We start from the raw sequence: 20,805 nt of genomic DNA, 5'->3' as shown, positions 1-20,805 counted from the left end.
GTGTTTTCGCAATTCTGTTCACTTATTACTTTTTTTAAACGAAATGTTAGCGAGTTTGTAAATAACAGTTGAGCTGAGATGACCGTGTTAACATATTAATTATAAGCGATGGATGTGAATTGTTCGTGTATTCAATTTGTGTTTATTCATCCTGGGCTCGTGTCAAACCTGCATGTTCGTGTGATAATTGCCACATCCACAGGCGTGGCAAACATTCCCCTGAAAAGTAAGGTTATTTTAGGTTAGTTGTGGGAATATATAAGGCCCATATTGAAATGAAAATGAACATCTGATATTATAAATATGTGGTTCGTTTAGTTAAATATCATTACCGATTTGATTTTAATGATTTATTTTGAATTTGGAACTATAAATAGAATTGTAATTACATCATTCTAAAAAAACTCATGTATCTCATTTCTTTGTTTTTTTCTTGCCTTCTCTAACTCTAGCCAACTCTTTCATTTCTCCCGTATTATCGAAATCTGTACCTATTGTTTCAAAACTGATCCATTACTGCGCCTTCAAAAAGACCCATTTCAGCAAATATTGTCGATAATTTAATCTTAAGTTAATTTACTCTAAAGAATATACTTAAAGTATATATGTATATTTTAGAACTAACGTAGCCTTATAGCCCTGACTGCAATGCTGATACTAAATATACTATTAAATTGTTTATTTACGACATTACATTAGAAACTTTTAAAATTATCAGTATTTCTATACGTATTATACACAAAAACTTGAATCACTCTATTAAAAATCACATCAAAATCAGTTGCGTAATTTTAAAGATCTGGGCATACGTAAGGACAGACAGCGGCAAGCGACTTCGTTTACTGTGTAATTATTATTTGCTGTGATGCCTATTTCAAAACCTCCTGTTCCGTGTCGCGATCATGAAGTAAGTCATTCAAATTCAAGGGATGACCCGATAGAAGTGGGTTATTTATATTCAACTGCTGTTCAAAGACAGCATGTGGCTGTGAATCCCAGGGCGTATGATATGTAAGGTAGTAAATATCAGTGGTTTGAAATTTTTATTAGTCTCCTTTGCTTTTGATTTAGCTCGCGCTAGGAGTGGACCCAAGATATCGACGAATGCTGACATATTGCGACCCTTTACATTACTAGTCGACCTTAATTTCATTAAGAATAAATATCACGGGTTTCTGTTATATATTACCACAATTTAAAAACTTAATTTTGTATACAACTGATGTAATCTTATACGTTTTATTTAAGGATTTATTTATTCATCATTTTTTATGCTATAGGTTGGCGGACGAGACGGGTCGCCTTATAGTAAGTGGTCACCACCGCCCATAGATAATAGCGCTATAAGAAATATTAACCATTCCTTACATAGCCAATGCGTCACCAACCGTGAACTAAGATGCTATGTTCCTTGTGCCTGTAGTTAAACTGGCTCACTCACCCTTTAAACCGGAACACAACAATACTGAGTACTGTCGTTTGACGGTAGAATTTATCTTGAGTTGGTGCCAGCAAGTAATTAGAATTAATTCATTTATAAAATATTAGTTCATGTAATATTCAGCTTGAAATAGATGAATATACTTTTAATGATTAACATGAAATTAACTTGAAGCCTACTCAATTTACAAGGCTTATATATTTCTAGAAAATTGAGATACAAGTTGTTGAACATCCCGTGGGAATCAAGTCGCTTCACGGTTTAAAAAATATAAATTGCTCGCAACTCAATATACACGGCAGCAGTAAAACCTTTTTAGAATAGAAACAAATTGAAGCGTGTAGAATTTGAACCTTGAAATTTAAATAAAAAAGCAGTACTATGTAAAAAAAAAACAATTTCCAATTATTATTAATTTTAAATATCGAATGTGATTTTCATTTTAAATATTATTAGATGTAGCAGTCTGTAAATATAGCACTGCTCGAATAAGGCCTATCCTCCCTCTCGGGAAGGTATGGGACCTATTTATTATGGTGGTCCAAAGCGAGTTCGTGGCTACAGATGTGGCAGAATTTCAATGAAATTAGATTCATGCAGGTTTCCTCACGATGTTTTCCTTAAACTCCGAGCACGAGAAGAATTACAAACTCAATTTAGGCATATATAAATTTAGTGGTACTTGTGTAGTTTTGACCCGCTATCATCTGTTAAGATGAACGCGTTCTAACTCCTTATGAATAAAGTAATCTCAGTCGGAAATTGTAAAAAAATATTCTGATATAAAAATTCCTAAATATGAGGAAACCCTGAGGCATTTTCTCGTTTGTAAATAAGGCAATTTATAAATACACTATTTGCCATAATAGTATAATAGTAGTATTGTGTGTAAGTAACACCCCTGTATATATCTAAATATTGTAATATTTGACGACCTCCGTGGTTGAGTAGTTTGTACACCGGTTTTCATGGGTACGCCACTTTGAGGTCCTGAGTTCGATACCCGAATCGATGTAGAAAAAGTTCATTAGTTTTCTATTTTGTCTTGGGTCTGGGTGTTTTTGGTACCGTCGTTACTTTTGATTTTCCATAACACAAGTTCTTTAGCTGCTTAAATTGGGATCACAGTAATATATGTAATGGTGTCCAAATAATTAAAAAAAAATCCATTCATCCGTCCGTCCATTCTTATATTCAGACGTAGAAAAAAGAATTTGCATAAATAATTTTAACAGCTTCAAAATTATATCTAAGTCATTGCTTTAAACTAGTACTGTTGGGTCCGCCTGGGTAGGTACACATTTCTATTGAATTCCGATTTTACTGTAGCGAATGGCGGATAATTTTAGATTCAATTACATTAAAGATAAATTATGCTTAATATTTCTTACCTTACCAATGTCTATAGACTGTGGTGACCATTTACTATCAAGTGGACTATTCGTCAATATGCCATATCAATCAAAAAAAACTTTCACATTTACACAGATAAAATAAACTCAAAACCATTTATTCCCAACTTACTCGAACTCGCTTAACCGTACCGACACATAATGAGGTTAATTTAAATAACTTAACTATTTAAAGATACCAAGAACTGATATTAATTATGAAATAAATCTATTGAATAAAATTTATGCTGAAAACTTCATTTGATTCAGAATTTCTTGTTATTGCAGACGTTTCTTAGAAATTCTGCATTATATAGCCTTTTGAAATTGTCAAAGTAGTCACCCTTTATCTCTGCAAGCGATTAATCTAATTTTGTATTAAATCTTTAATAACATTATAATTCAGACAAAATTTATTACTATTCGCTTGGTATAACACATTGATTTTGATGACACTAATATTATTAGTTACTATCAAAGCTATACAAAATATAGTTTCGATATCAATTAAGTAATTTCCGAACAAATTTTACTTTAATTTTAATTTTGTAAATTTTTAAGATTGTAAAATATCATATTCGTTTCTTAAATTGTTGATTTATTTAAAAATATAGATTTAAGCAGATGATCTATCTATGATAGACAGATAATTTTCACACCTATCAGATCTAAGGGATTGTTTTTAGTTGTAAGTTTTTTTTATGTAACTCTTAATAAATAAATAAATTGTAGAACGTTACTAAAGGTATTAATTTCGGGTTATTTACCACGAGACTCGCGAACAAGACATACGTAGATAATGTCGAAATATCGAGCCCCACCGAACAAAAATAAAAAACATGGTAAATATCCCGAAATTAATACTTTTAGTAATAAAAATAACCATGTTAATTTAAGATCTTATTGCAGAACGTTATTAAACTAATATAACACTGGTTAGGGCTTCGTGTGGAAAGTTCTGGAAGGTCGAGTGGCATTCGTTAATTTATCGACAAATTGAACTGAACGACAATTGAACCAGTGTCCAGTAACCTTCCTAAAATATATAAAATGTTAACAGGCATGCGAATAAAACTCGTCGATCTTTATCCGATGGAGGGATTTTGTGTAAGCTCGTCGTGTAAGTTGAACCCCGCGTAAAATATTATAGTGCCTAATATCGATACTACTTTTTCGTGGAATTTAGTTTAGTTTCAGAGTTCTAAATAATTCTAATAATTCTAAATATACTAGAATTAATTATCAGTAAAATACCTTAAATTTTTATTGCTATGAACTCAAGATTTGAGCAACTAGACCAAAACAATGTGATTAACTCATTCATGAATTATATAGAGTAACAGAGAGGAAAATTAATGTTGGAAATTAAAATTTTAAAAAAAAATCTTGTACTCTTATAGTTGGTGATAGGGCTTTCCGCAAGCCCGCCTGGGTAGGTACCACCCACTCATCAGATATTCTACCGCTAAACAACAGTACGCAGTATTGTTGTGTTCTATTTTGAAGGGTGAGTGAGCCATTGTTATTACAGGCACAAGGGTCATAGCATCTTAGTTCAAAAGGTTTTTGGCGCATTGGCGATGTAAGGAATAGTTAATATTTCTTACAGCGTCATTGTCTATGGGCGTCCACCATCAGGTGGCCCATATGCTCGACTGCCAACCTATTTTATAAAAAAAAAAATAGAAATTATAGAAATTTTAATGTGTATAGCTATGTATATGTACTAGCTGTCATTTTTCAGTAATTAAATATCATAAAGTAGTATTTATGATATCTATGACAGAACTTGATATTGGATTGACGTAATACCTGTCAAAATGTTAAGATGGCGCCTCGATTCCACTCGACGTCTATCCTCAACTGTGGTTGGACTTGATGTATGATGTATATATAGTACGACACAAATTAGATGTAGCATCGGAAAATGCAATGGAATGAAAATAAAACCGATTACTGCCGATTTACACAACCAATAGAAATAGCCCCCTATCGCGCCATTCGACGCTATTCGTCGCTATAGATTCCCGCGTCAGAGAAAGCAAGTGCATGTAAATCGACGTGTCAAATTGACGAATATACATCATATGATATTACAAGTTATTACGTTTGTGTAAAGATCATATTCGCATAAAAAATAAATATTGATAATTTGTGATTTACGGTGTACTTAATTCGCACGCGATCGCTGAATACGATTGCTGATGTTACATCTTAGTTGTGTCGTACTATAGTAATTATATAATCGGTCGTGAACATTTCTTAAGTAAGATATGAAGTCAAATCACCAGATTCGCACGAATACAATGCAAAGTGAGATCTCTCTTGGTTCTAAAGAATTTCATTTTCAACTTCATAGTTTGTCAAACAATGTTAATGTTATGTACTAAATTCGGATATGATCGGTTTTACGAATTTTGCCGATGCTACATCTAAGTTGTTTCGTACTACACACTATTATTAAAATTAAATATAGACATACAATAGGTAACATTATACAATTAATAAAATTAATAAACGCATACTAACCGACAGCTTACACAATTATGAATACAGTTAATTACGCGAATGAAAGAAACAAATGAGAATTGATTTCCATATTGTATTATATTAGCGGCTTCGCGCGGGTGTAATGCTGATACTAAATATACTACCGAATTTGTTTATATGCGACATTATATTAGAAACTTCTAAAATTGACAGCGTTTCATTACTATATTGTCTATGATTTTCCTCTTGAATCACTCTATTTAAAAAATCGGATCAAAATCCGTTGCGTAATTTTAAAGGTCTAAGCATACATAGGGACAGACTGCAGTAGACGACTTTGTTTTATACAATGTAAACTAGATTTAGCACATATGCCGTTAACATGAGCTTGATTTCAGAGAGAAGTTTTCACGTAAGGAAAAACGAAACTTCACGGAACATATTAAAATACATGTCAAATAAAATGTATATAAATAAAATTAAATATAAATGAGTTACAGTAGTTTTAACACATAAATTTTATCTTATGACTTTGGGTTCTAGCCCGAGCAAATTCATTGAGATTTCAAATCCATAATTTGAGTTTATTATTTCAGACCGGTGAAGGAATACTGGAAAGATCAGAATGTGTTAATATACATATATATGACAGATAAAGTTGTTGTGATACTTCGTATGTTAGATAGGCTAGCTTCATAGATATTTTTTTGTATAAATCTTGAACTTGATAGTTTTATATAAATCCAGCCAGTGTAACTACAGGCACATGGTGTCCCTTGTTCCCAACATCTTAGTTCCCAAGGTTGGTGGCACATTGACGATGTAAGGAATAGTTAATATTTCTTACAGCTTCATTGTCTATGGGTGATGGTGACCATTTACCATCAGGTGGCCTACATGCTTGTAACAGATTGTAAACTATATAATCCTTGGGAAATATGATTGCAATTTAACGCATTATTTTTCGCTATATTGTATTCTATCAAAGTTAAAATGTTAGATTACAATCTATACCGGGCGAAATTATCAACTGTCGAAAGCTCTTCCTGATTGGGCGGGTTCTATACATAGAGTATGTAATGATAATAATTAAAAATAAATCTATGTAGCGCTGGAGAAAAACGCTAGTTCACAAAAAACACACACGTCAGCCTAGAAAGTAACTTACGATGAACATTCAAAGTATCATTTATTAATGGAATTGCAAAGTTTGACGTGAAGTATGCAGTTGATATATTATATAAAAGCAATTTAAACTTTTCGAACGTTGAAGTTTATAAGTAACATTAGTCAGCTACTGCGTAAAAAATATATACAGACAAATGTAATTGCTTTCTGTGATTTCATAATCAAAGACGTTTTTTCTGTCTTCACCTGTTTGCAAATTACCAAAATCAATAGTTATTATTGTTTATTTGTCTGGAATACTCTTTAAAAGTTACACAAATGATAAAAGTATGACATTTATTTGTTATAATACAATGTGCTATGTAGCTATTTCTTAGTCCTCATAATTATATCAAAGTTATCGCAAATTAAGAAAAAATTAAAGTCGACGCTAGAACCGAGATGGCCCAGTGGTTAGAACTCGTGCATCTTAACCGATGATTTCGGGTTCAAACCCAGGCAAGCACCACTGTATATATGTGCTTAATTTGTGTTTATAATTCATCTCGTGTTCAGCGGTGAAGGAAAACATCGTGAGGAAACCTGCATGTGTCTAATTTCATTGAAATTCTGACACATGTGCATTCCACCAACCCGCATTGGAACAGCGTGGTGGAATATGTTCCAAGCCCTCTCCTAAATGAGAGAGGAGGCCATTAGCCCAGCAGTGGGAAATTTACAGGCTGTTACTTTACTTTACTTTACTTTAAAGTCGACGCTTTGCTCTGCCATAATATGAATATAAATATATATTCCTTTTTAATCACTCTGCTTATTGGTGAAATTTAAAATGAATTGCGTAGTTTAAAAGCTATAAGTAGCGATACGCTATTTTGTTTTACACTATGTAAAATATATACGTGATATCCATAAAAAGGTATTCAAGAAGTCTCTCTTTCGCTTTATTATAAATGAATATTCTTTGCTTGCAACATTTTATATCGTTAATATAAAATTTTGATTGATAAAATGATCATAATGACCCAAAAAGTCAACTCGAATCAACTCGTATTCGTTCTACAATAAACGTATCATTTCTGTAAAATTGATTCAATTTAAAATAAAATACGAGACCATGAGAGTATTACTATTGAAAGAAAACATTTCATATTTTACGACCATTGTAATCTGTTCCAGGGAATCCGATTCATATCAAATTAAAATAATCTTAATTTGAGTAGACTTTATGTCAATTTACAAGATTAAATTTAATTCAAAGTTAGAAATAGTTCTAACAAAACCTGGCGCAAATTGAGTCAATATTTTTTATCTAAGTACTTATATTATTGCCTATATATGTTCAATAAATATGATTAAAGTATATTTTTTCGAGAAGCTTTGTGGAAACCGGCTGTCAAGGTATGGGCATATCATGTGGAAGGGTGAGGACCATGTTGCGAGGGTCTTGAGCATGGATGTGGATGAATATAGAGATAGGGGACTGAGTTTCTTTCCGGTTCTTCTCGGTAGAATCTACTTTCCGAACCGGTGGTAGCTTCATTTAATTGTTAAATGAAGATTCAAAAGTGCTTGTAGAAGCCCACTTGAATAAAGTTTATTTTGATTTTGATGAATGGATTGTGTGAAAGACGATATGGTTAGAAAGAATGTTACTTGTGATATGACGCCCGACAGAAAAGTATTCAAGAGAAGAAATGCAGCGCCGATCTCGAGTAAAATTGCAAACCACTAACGACTTAATATCACAAAAGCTACCATACAATTAATAAGTTATAATAAAATCTGAGAACTGAACAATAACGTTTTGGTAAAATTAAAAGGCGCACGAAGTCGCAGGCAGAGTATACTATATAGTTAATATAAATCAGGGATGTAGAGGTTCCCTGTGATATCCAATAAAATATAAATATGTATATGAAATTTTATCACAAAATATTGCAGCTCACTTTGTGAAAACCTTAATAGACTGCACGACGAAGTTTGATTTCCATTAATATATTGATCATAGCGGTACGATACTTTTGATCATCAATGTGTGTTTGGAAATAACCTTTTTGTAACTTTTTTTTCGACGTAATTTACTTTATGATTTATTTGATGAAGTGATTAAAGTACTGTTACTATTGCAAAATTGGTAATATTTTAATGACAAGTTAAAGATATTATAGTCTTATGAAATGTTCATATGTTTTTTAATATACATATTGTGTACTTTAAATTATTACTAATAAAATAAAATTTTAACCAAAAAAATCGACTTCAAACAAAGTCCTATTTTAAAACAAATAATTGTGCACTAAAAAGTAATAAAAATAATTGCGTACCTATTCAATATATTTTTAGAGTCCTCCTAAGTAGGATGACATGAAAGATATTACTTAAAAGATACGATTGTCGAGTGGACCACACGGAAAGCATTAGCTTTCAAAAAAAATATATATCAAAATCGGTCTACTCATTAAAAAGGTATGAGGTAACAAACATAAAAAATACAGACGATTTGAATAAATATGACGAGTTAATAACCTCCTCCTTTTTGAAGTCGGTTGAAAAATATCTCTAACTAGTATAAAATACTCTGTGATGCAGAAGCGAAGTAAAAATACTTGCAAACTTACACTTACTAGCAGTAGGAATTTCAATGGAATGACTTTTACAGTGAGTAGTAATGAAAAACCATTTCTAAGGTTAATTTTTTTTATCTATTTTCTTTGCTACCTAGAAAAGGAAAAAAAAATTAACTATCCACATTTTAAAATCCATATTATTTTGACACACTATGTATATCTGCCTATTTATTTCATCGACGTCATCAAACATTTTACCTTCTCGAGGCTTGAATTCAAATCGCCTAGCCTATATTCTCGGGCTATGGACCCGGGCTCCAAACTATTATAATACTTAATCTCTTTGAAATTGATTGATAATTTAAAACGTTAAACAGACAGTTACTTTCATATTTATAATATTACTATACACATAGATTATTTACGTTTGCGGCTTACGTGGCATACGTGTAAAAATATAGTTCTTATTTTGACAATATTATGGGTACTTTTTAATGGTATTCCGGCACCCTTTGCCGGTGAGTTCCACAGACGCATGCGTTTTTGCATTTTATGCACCTCTTAGAGCATTTACTAAAACCCTAGTTATCTGTGAAAAATGTAAAGAATATTTCCAATTGTTGACTGTGATTCTCTTTGTTATAGGTGTGACCAGTTTGAAAGACGTTCAACTCCTAGTGGAACCTTCAACCGTTATCAAAGGAGGAACAGCAGCTCTCATTTGCTACAGAGACATGCAAGGCGCGCCGTTATACTCCGTCAAGTGGTATCGTGGCAACCACGAATTCTTCAGGTACACTCCTTTAGAGGTCCCTGAAACGAGAGTATTTGGATTGCCAGGGATTTATGTTGATGTAAGTATTATTTTTACACTGTTCAAAATTATGCGTAGCTTCATGTCTTACTATGAAATTCGAAAAAGAAAGTAAAGTTTGGACTACGTCAAAATAAATATAAATGATTTAACGAAAAACTGATCAGGTATCACTGTATGACAACTACTCGTAAATAACTAATGTAATTGTAAATCGTTAGTTTTTTGTTTCTTGAAGGAAAGTGACAGCAATCACCCAAAATCATTGGCACTTTAAAAAATTTTAACTATCACTTGACTGTCTCAATACTTTTGGCCATGTAATTACCTACGTATTGATAATAATGGTTCACTATTCAGCCTAGCTGTAGAATACGTACTAAATAGATGGTATCCATACGGGTTTACATTAAGACTTACTAAGTAAATCTACAATAAAGTAAAAAAAAGTAAAGTTACAGCCTATAAATTTCAAACTGCTGGGCTAAGGCCTCCTCTGCTATTAAGGAGAGGGTTTCAAACATATTCCACCACGCTGTTCCAATGCGAGTTGGTGGAATGCACATGTGGCTGAATTTCGGTGAAATTAGACACATGCAGGTCTCCTAACAATGTTTTCCTTTGCCGCCGAGCACGAGATGAATTATAAACACAAATTAAGCACATACGTATATAGTGGTGCTTGCCTGAGATTGAACCCGAAATTGACAGTTAAGATGCACACGTTCTAACCTCTGGGCCATCTCAGCTGTAAATCCAATCCAATCCACTATATAGTAGAAATATAAAAACATCAGAACTATTAATTTAAATAAGTCGCAGAGCATTTTAAGTTCAACTCCCTCAAGCTCTCGACTAATCTACGACATGAGTTTTCCGCTGCGCAATTAATCTAGGATTTTAGAACGTGTCGTGGTCAGATATTTCGTTCAGTAAAACTTTTGATCCCTGAGTGGTTTAGTCGTCGTTTCACTTTTTAGTTCATTTAAAAAACTCGGAACATTTTGTATAAATTATTATGAAAAACCTTGTATAATAAGTGCTATTGTAATGATCCAACTGTACCTTTATATTAGTTATGAAATTATTTGGGCATGAAATTTTCTTGAAGTTTTCGATTTTCGCAAGAACGATTTTTACCTGCCTCAGACCTTGAAGATTTTATCGTGATATCGTCTTGTATTATATATTGAAAGTATATAATATAAAAGTAAATTATGTAAATAATTCACTGATGAGATGATACAACCTCTCGTTTTGTCACAAGATGAGGTTAGGAAAGGAGCTACTTCCACGCTGCTGACCACATTGAGGAATACACGTGTGGCAGATTTGTATTCAAGACATGTCAGATTTTCTATCGATGTTTTTATTCAACAACACGCACGAAATCAATACTATATATTTTTGTTATGTTACACAAGTGAAAATGCTCCACCAATATACATACAACTTTTGTCAGAAGCGGTAGCGCAGTTTGAAGAACATTAAGTATATATTATTATGTGAGCTACGTAGTATCATTACTTTTAAATTTAAACTATTTATGTGACAATCATGAGTTTATAAATTGAGTATAAGCAATAGTGTCTGTATAATATATTTCAAATAAATAAAGTATTACTTTACAAAGAATAAAAAAGAAGGTTTGAAAATCAATGTCTGCAATCAAAATTGGTGTTCAGCTTCCGTCGAAATTCAAAACTGATTTTAAATTACATATATGAATAGTCCATCCGTAATTAAGTTCTGAAATATACACATTAAAAAAAAAGCAGAATATTATACAGCGATCACAATTACTTTAATTGTCACCTTCGAATATGTAAATACATGAGATTGAAAGAACTTCCTAACAGATTATTCGAAACTCATAATGCGGTCAATGAACTTCACAACACAATGCTTATTTACCGGCGAACGATAAAGCTTCCACGAATATATATAATTTTAATGTCTATATACGTATCACGTATGTATAATAAGACTGTAACGCAGATGTGTGTGTTCGTAAGACAGTGTGAGTTAAGCCTATACATGTGTGTGAATGAAGAAGATTATAACAAGTATTGTTGGCGGAATTATAATTTTATATTAATAATTGTATAAAACAAAGGCAAATTTTTAGTATGATTATTTCCTTTCTTTTCTAATGTCATAAATTTGAAATACATTTTGTTCTTTTGCGGCTAAACTTGAATGAGGTATGAACCATATTTTCTCCGTTTTTTCGGTGGGCGCCACGGGATCGCTTTCGCATGCTACCGTGACGCCCTGATGGTCGGCCCGCCTATACGGGCCTCCAACACCTAGGGAGAATTCTCGGGGTATATGAAGTATGAACCAAACTTAAACTCCAAAAAAATTAATGCTCTATACCTGATTACCGATCCCTTAAAAGTGAACGAAGCCGCGGTTAAGAACGAGTGTAGAAATATATACATTAATGATGATGTGTCATATTCAGGTGCGCTATTCAGCTTACAAGTTAGGTTCAGAAACCGGACACTGATTTTCAATTGTACGACGCCTCTTTGTCTCTGCGTACAACGGGATATAAATTTACATGGAAAACTAATATAAATATTTATTCGATCATTTTTTATGTGTAATATTTTAGCTACTTTAAAGTTAAATTAAAAAATCTCTACCGAGTACCTAGATGAAAAATTAATAAACATAATATAAATTAAGATCTATTTTATCCAACTATTTTGTAACGTTACTTAAAATGAAGATTAAACTAAAGGCTTCATCGTTATCAGTATTACATTATTATGGGACGATAGCTGCACATAATAATCGGTTATTGTGAAGACCTCTAGCCCTATATGTGTAGAAAATTAAAGAGGAATTTTTATTGCAATTTACTAAATTGTTAAAATTAAAAATTGGCCGGTTATCGATAAAATCCTTTTCATTTTATTTCAATAGAGTTTCATCGCATTGGCGCCAACTGTAAATAAGTAACTAGCAGTTTACAATGAAATTATATCGAAACAAAAAGTGTCATATGTTTGGATATTCCTAATAAATCTTTTGAATAAACGCGAAGAGTCGAGGGCAAACTAGTAGAACTCTGAATTTCAATTGTGGTCTTAGGCTTCTTTTTAAAACGCGGGCGAAGCCTCGGGTTACAACTAAGTATCTATACAATTTTGTAGAAAATAATAGTATGATTATTTTCAAGGTAATAGCTATCGAATATTTCTGGTACATTAAGATATCTTTGGATCGGTCAATGAACTCGATTTATTCAGCCATGAAATCGGAATTACTGCTTGTTATTCTATACTAACAAAATTAAAGTTCAATGAACTTCGAATTTCCTTAATTTGAATTATTAGCTTTTATTACATCTATAATAGATATAATTTCAACATATTTATAAGATTTTCTTATTATGATGTCAAATCAGTAGTTGTGCTAGCGATTGGGTGGCAAAACGATCACTACCGTTTGTACACTATATTGGCCCTGTAAGACGTATTAACTATCACCAATGCGTCACCAACATTGGTGTTACGTCACAAGTACTTATAGTGGACATTGGCTCACTCACCCTTCAAACCAGAACACAACAATACTGAGTGATGCTATTTGGCGGTAGAAGATATCATCGTACCTCCCACAAGCTAGCACGAAGCGTTACCGCCAAGTGAATTAAGTTGTCAAAAATGTATATTATCATATTTCCATTCTGTTGACCTCTCGTATAGAATAAAAATTGTACTTGTGTTTGAGCCAACAATTGCCCAAATTATACATACCGATACTTGAAACATTGACTTTTGATCTTTACGATGTTTTAGATATTTAAAAAAAACTTTATTAACAAATAATAAATGTGCAATTGGCATAAATAAATTGTTTCTATTAACCGCTGAAGACCTTTTTGTCCTTATTAGGGTTCCGTTCCCAAAGGGTTAAAGGGACCCTATTATTAAGACTCCGCTGTCCGTCTGTTATCAGTCTGTATCTCGTGAACCGTGACGGTTAGAAGGTTAAAATTTTCACAGACGATGACGTATTTTTGCTGTCTCTACATATACAGTACCTAAATACTACAAAACTTCTTCTTCCATATAATAAACTTGATATATTTTCTATTATTATACATTGTATTGTTGGAAGAATAAAAACAATAGAGGGTATGATTGGAAAAAAAAAACAAGAGAAAGTATCTAAAGCAGTGCAATTGCATCAGGTGGTTCAAATCCGACGCATAGTCATACGCCGCAGACGCATAGACATATGTCCAAAGGACGTACTAAGCGCTCCTGTCGATGCTATCATATCGGCAAATGCTAACTCTACAGGTTACACATTAAACAGACACTGCCCCGCCGGCGGAGTCGAGGTCCTTCCTATATTATTGATGGGGCACAACATCTGAGCACACAATGTCTTCCCTTCAGACGTCGACGGCCTCCTAAGACAAGGTCCGGCCTCACAGGAGACATCCTTAGGACGCGCGTTTGCTGAGCTCTTCAGTGGGCTTCCAACATCCGGCAGAGTTCCGCGACTCGCCCACCCATCCGGTGACGCTGTAGAGGTCACGCTGGCCAACAGCCACTTTTCATTCGAAATTAAAAAAAATCGGCAGGTCATTACTATTTCGAGACTTTGTGGAGCGGACCTCTCGTCAAACTAAGTTTAACATCTATCATTATTGTTATTGTAACTAAGTTTTGATTATTGTCGTTGTTATTTTAATTTATTATTTTAAAAATTAAGTAATGTTTGATTTACTACGCGTATATATTTTAAATAAAACTGCTTCTGCTAATATTATTATCATTAATACAGCTATCATAAGACGCTTTATATAGCTTATCACATATCGAAACACAAGTGTTACCAAGTGTCGCTGTGTAGACTATGAGTGACAAGTGCTCGACGTCCTTTCTGTTTAGTTGCCTAGCGAGCGTTAGCGACGACACTATTGTCTAGGAGCTTATTGTGACTACATGAAAATACAGTGATTTTGTCGAAGTTGTCTCATTTAGCGCGATACTCAGGTACTTCATCAGAAGACCAAGACTATAATTCTATTATCGCCTGTAAATTTCCCTCTGCTGGGCTAAGGCTTCCTCTCTCTTTGAAGAGGAGGTTTGGAACATATTCCATCACGCTGTTCCAATGCGGGACAAAATTAGACACGTGCAGATTTCCTCACTATGTTTTCCTTCACCGCCGAGCACGAGATGAATTATAAACACTATTAATATTTTACATTAATATGTATTTTTTTTAAGTTTTAAATGTTGAAAAGAGTAACTACTAAGTCTCTTGCCGGTTCTTCTAGATTGAATCTACTTTCCTAACCGGTGGTAGCTTCACTTAATATACTTGTTAAATGACGATTCAAAATGATTGCAAAAGCCTATTTGAATAAAATGTATTTTTAGTTTGATTTTTTATTTTATATAAGCGACAGTAAAAGCCACATAAACGTATTATTTTTTATTGATTGAATTGTTATTGAAACAGAAGTAAAACGACAAAAGTAACTATTAGAGTAAAAGCGCGTAACAACCTTCCTTTCCTCGCTGTCAAATGTACGACGCTCTTATTTACAATGTTTGAAAAATGATGGAGTTCTTACTCACAGTGAAGAATTTCGTAATATAAATTCTTAGAACACTATGAGAAGCCCCGAATCAATTTTACATATGTTATAAATATATGTACAATTGAAGTTAGCAACATGTCGGTATAAGAGGAATTTTGATTTCTTAGGTTCCAAATAAAGGGCCGTCGAGCTGATTGATATACAGGGTTCGATGAACTCTACGACCGATTAATAATACAAAGGAAATAATTCATAGTATTGTTATGTAAACTTCTTCTTTACGATAGAAATATCATATAATGTATCCTATTATATACTAGCTGAACCCGTGGCGTCGCTCAAGTTGCCTTTAGATTATGACAAAAATCCTTTTTCAACCGACTTCAAAAAGGAGGAGGTTATCAATTCGTCTGTATTTTTTTTTTTTTGTTTTTTTTTTATGTTTGTTACCTCATATCTTTTTACTGGGTGGATCGATTTTGATATTTTTTTTTGTTTGAAAGGTAGAGCTTCCCGTGGGGTCCCATTTTAATTTTATTTTTTTCCGATGTAGGTATCCGTATGAAAACGACATAAGTATGTGCGCGATAAATAGGTGAATAACTCAATCAATTCAATTCAATTTTTATGATTCTTTTTTTATTATAAAGAATATACTTTAAGGGTAGTTTGATGAAAATTTTGTTAAGGTTCTGAGCATAGCATCCATGACAAATTAAGGGAACGGGAGGGAACAGAACAATTCTGAGGAGCACGTTAGCAATACTCGGTCGAATCTTTTATTTATGGGTTACTTGGATATTTGAATCACCTTCCGGAACGTGGTTATGTTCATGTAATTGTCATAATCGAATATTATAATCAACTAGCGACCCGCCCCGAATTCTCACGAGTGCTAATACTAATACTAAATATACTAAAGAAATTTCTTTATTTACGACATCACATTGCAAACTTCTAAAATTGTCAGTGTTTCTTTACTACATTGTTCATTAATTATACACACAAACCTTCCACTTGAATTACACTATCTATTAAAAAAAACCGCATCAAAATCCGTTACGTAGTTTTAAATATATACTATGTATTGATGGAACTCCTAAACGGCTTACAGTTAGGGTGCGATTTGGGGCAGAATTTCTTACTGTCTTTAATCAAATTTTGTGTATATGATGTGATGTCATATGATGTACGACATAGCATACGAATAGCTCTTTTGCAAAGTTTTTTTACTGAGGTCGATTACAGCTCTTTCGAGGGTGGTACCTTGTAGTTTATGCCGCATGACGTATTAAAACCACATTTCGAAAGTCTATTTTTGCTTTATTCGAAATTTTCTTTTGAAATTGTCCCCGAAGTAGTTTCTGATTCATATAAACGGCACGCTTAATCTATCCATATTAAGAAAAAAATGTTAGTCTACATCAGCTTCACTTAAAATCAAAAAAAAAATAAAATTTTAACAAAAAGAAAAACCGACTTCAAACAAAACACTATTCTAGGTGTCAGCTAACCTTATACTATATCTATCAAAAAACAATACGAGAATACTTTAAGAAGTATATTTCTTACAAATTACCTTTTACACGATATTATACTGGGCCAATCAAGAGGCTCGTATCGCTTCTTTCTTTTGATTGTTGAAGCGTGTGCCCGTGGCTGACACCGGCTCCAAATATAACAATAACTATAACTACCTTATATAATCGTAAATCGACTTTTAAGTAGTCTAATATTTTTCATTTCATTTTACCTAGGAGGACTCTCAAAAATATGTTAAATATGCAATTATTTTTATTACTTTTTAGTAAATTTTTATCTGTTTTAAAATAGTGTTTTGTTTGAAGTCGGTTTTTCTTTTTGTTAAAATTTTATCTTCTAAAAATTTTCCAAAAGTAGTGTCAAAAGTTGTACTTAAGTATATTTTTAATAACAATGCATGCTAAAATTATTTAAAAGCAGTTGTAATCTAGACTACCGAAGTATCAGAAACTACTGTTAGTATACTACTCATCGAGGTTATGTGATTACAATGTAAAATTATTAACCAACTGCGTTATATTCGTATTGATAAGATTTTTAACTATCATTTAACACATTAGAGCTGAGATGGTACAGTGGTTCGAACGCGTACATCTTAACCGATGGTTGCGGGTTCAAACCCAGGCAAACACCACTGTATATTTATATATATATGTGCTTTATTTGTGTTTATAATTTATCTCGTGCTCGGCGGTGAAGGAAAATATCGTGAGGAAACCTGCATGTGTCTAATTTCATCGAAATTCTGCTACATGTGCATTCCACGAACCCGCATTGGAACAGCGCGGTAGAATAAGTTCCAAACCCTCTCCTTCATGGAAGAGGGGGCTTTTGCCCAGCAGTGGGGAATTTACAGGCTGTTACTTTACTTTACTATCTAATTATATTTGACATGATACCCTTACAATACAGAAGAAAAATATTCCCATATAAAACAATATTGCGTACCTAAATTCCCATTTAAACATGAGCTGTTATACAAAATTATTTGATGTAGTCAAATAAATTAAGTACAGTCAGAGTAAGAAAACCTTCGTCAGTTTTCAAATTCATTCCTTTATCTAGTAAACTCTTAATACCCTTTGGAACTAAACATCAAATCATTGCGACGCAATATGTCATTCTCGATCGCTAAAGCAGTTTATCGCTCATATTGTGCACACGAAAATAGATCTTAATGTGACGAACCTATTCTTACCCCGACTGTACATAATATATTACATAAAGATTTCCTTAAAACGTAAGCATGTGGTTTTATTTGATCCGTTTCATGATTGTATGAACCTTTGAAATTAATCATTAAAATACTCCTTTCCTCGTTTGAGTTCAAATGTATACAACTATTTGATTTATATTTAAACTAGCTGTGTCGGGACCTTGTACGCGTTTGAATTTAACAAAAAAAAATATAGTAGCCGATGTTACTCGTTATTATATCAGTTATCTGCCAGTGAAAGTACCGTCAAAATCGGTCTAGCAATTCCAGACATTAGCCGGAACAAACAGACAGACAGACAAAAATTGTAAAAAATGTTATTTTGGTATATGTACCATGTATACACACATATGCATTGAGTAAAAAAGGGCTATTTTAATATCACAAACAGACACTCCAATGTTAGTATATGTATGAAGTTTAAATGTATCATTATGAATATAAGCTTTGTACTCTATATTATTATGTACGATAATACGGTTTGTAGCTTTGTGTTGTGTGTATGGCTCTGTACGAGTTTTGATGTAGAACATTGTGTTGAAATATTCAAAAGCGTTCGACTGGATCCGAGTATACGAGAACGTTTGATACATATTTTAAGGTTTTTCAAGTGGAACTATTGTGGATTTTATGAAAGTAAAATTTTTCGGTATAGCTGAACTAGTTATGTTCATAATAATGATACTATATAGTAAGCTAAGCATTGATACAGACACGAGCAGATACTTATATTAAGTTTCAATTGGATATACATGTTTTCAAAGCGGAGAAAGCCAGTGGTTAGAACGCGTGTATCTTAACCGATGATTGCGGGTCAAATCCAGGCAAGCACCACTGTATATTCATGTGCTTAATTTCTCTTTCTAATTCATTTCGTGCTCGGTGTTTAATTTCATAGACATTCTGCCATATATAAATCTTCTGAATAAAATAAAAATAGTTATTTTTCAAATCACGATTCTATGGAAAATCAAGCCCAATCATTGAATCGAAATTCCGATCTTTTGGACTGAAAACATGAATCAGCCCTTCTGTCACCAGTGGAGGCAATAAGACGAAGTCACTTTTAATGAAGGTTTTCGCCCTGCTTCACCTAGGTTCAAGTTCAACTGCAAACTTCATTAAGTGATTACTGCGCAAATCGTGATATTTTTAAAATGCCAGCAGCTTTTTTCAATTTATTCGTCCAGATTCTTTTAAAGCGAAGGCGCTACATAACATTCATTTCCAGTCAAATAATATTTTCACTCATGTTCTTTAAAATGTTTATAATCTAAATCTAAATAAGTATTAAAATTTTCTGTTTCACTTATTCTACTAGACCAAGAATAGTCAAAAAGATGATTATTACGCTGCGACTGGACGTTTGTGAACAATTACATGTATTCCTAAAAAAGCATATGCACCAAAAACCTTGAAACTAAGAGCTCATGTCTATGAACGTTGTGCCTCTAATAATAAACACACGCACACTCTATGAACCATCATCCGTCTTTCCGAACTCTCTCCTCAAAGGGAGACCTTAACCCAACAGTGGGTAATTTACAGGCTGATTTGTTGTTGAAATAAAACTAGTAAAGTTAAAGTTTTATTTCAATGTGTAATCGCGAAAATTTAAGACAACATTATGATTTGTTGTTATCAATATCACGTGACCAGCATCTCTTCGTGTAGGCTATGATGGTGGTAGCCATAGACTTATCCAAAACCGTTGTAATATAAAATTTTGAACATATAAAGTTACATAATTTACTCCTTATATTATAAGCCTTTGACTTATTTAATTTATTGTAAAAATATTAATTAATATTTCAGCGTACTAAGCAGTGTGAAAAGAATTGGCTGTTTTTCAACGGGTCAAGTTTCATGAAGCTCGCTTCTAACAATCCTATTAAATTTGTCGACACAAACTTTCAGATGAATCGCTCCAATGGTACCCAAGTACTACTCCGGCGCTTGGAACTCGGCCTCGCCGGGAATTTCTCTTGTGAAGTAACGGCAGACTCCCCATCCTTCGCGACGCAGATAGCTACGAAGTTCATCGATGTCATAGGTAAGAATTGCACTAACTTATAATTGGGCTCTTTTGGAATTTTCATATATTTAGCGTATAGTACGACACAACTTAGATGTAGCATAGGCACATTTAATAAAACTGATTACTACCAATGTATACACCCAATAGAAATAGCTCCCTATCGCGCCATTCATCGCTAATCGTCGCTATAGATTCCCGCGTTCAACCCTAGAGAGCCAGTGCATGTAAATCGTCCGTCCAATTGACGTATATATTAGTTTATATGATATTACTAGTTATTACGTTTGTGTAAAGATCATTTTCACATAAGAAATAGATATTGATGTTTTGGGATGGTGTACTCAATTCGGATGTGATCGGTTTTACGATTTTTGCCGATGCTACATCTAAGTTGTGTCGTACCTATTTAACAACTCATTGTTAAGCGACTTTCGAAATAATTGGAATGACAGTTTAAACTACTTTTATTGAAACCATTACTTTTGTAATTTCATCAAATCAACATAATAATTCATTGCTTATTGACTGTCAAAAACGTATTACCAGTTCTGAAAGAATCAACTCAATATTTAATTTGTTTACTTCAAACCTTTATGCCTTTGA

At 33.0% G+C, this 20,805-nt stretch overlaps 1 protein-coding gene across 1 annotated transcript in view; it reads left to right on the top strand.

Annotated features, from left to right (window-relative positions):
* LOC124535330 overlaps nucleotides 1–20,805 on the top strand; it is a 164,262-nt gene that overhangs the window by 126,697 nt on the left and 16,760 nt on the right. The window contains exons 2-3 of the mRNA XM_047111517.1: nucleotides 9,663–9,871; nucleotides 20,082–20,217. Of these exons, the coding sequence (XP_046967473.1) occupies nucleotides 9,663–9,871; nucleotides 20,082–20,217 (345 nt within the window). The remainder of the gene's footprint in view (nucleotides 1–9,662; nucleotides 9,872–20,081; nucleotides 20,218–20,805) is intronic.

This window comes from Vanessa cardui, chromosome 14 (assembly GCF_905220365.1).
Source record: "Vanessa cardui chromosome 14, ilVanCard2.1, whole genome shotgun sequence".
Taxonomy (NCBI): domain Eukaryota; kingdom Metazoa; phylum Arthropoda; class Insecta; order Lepidoptera; family Nymphalidae; genus Vanessa; species Vanessa cardui.
This window is presented reverse-complemented; position numbering and strand designations above follow the sequence as displayed.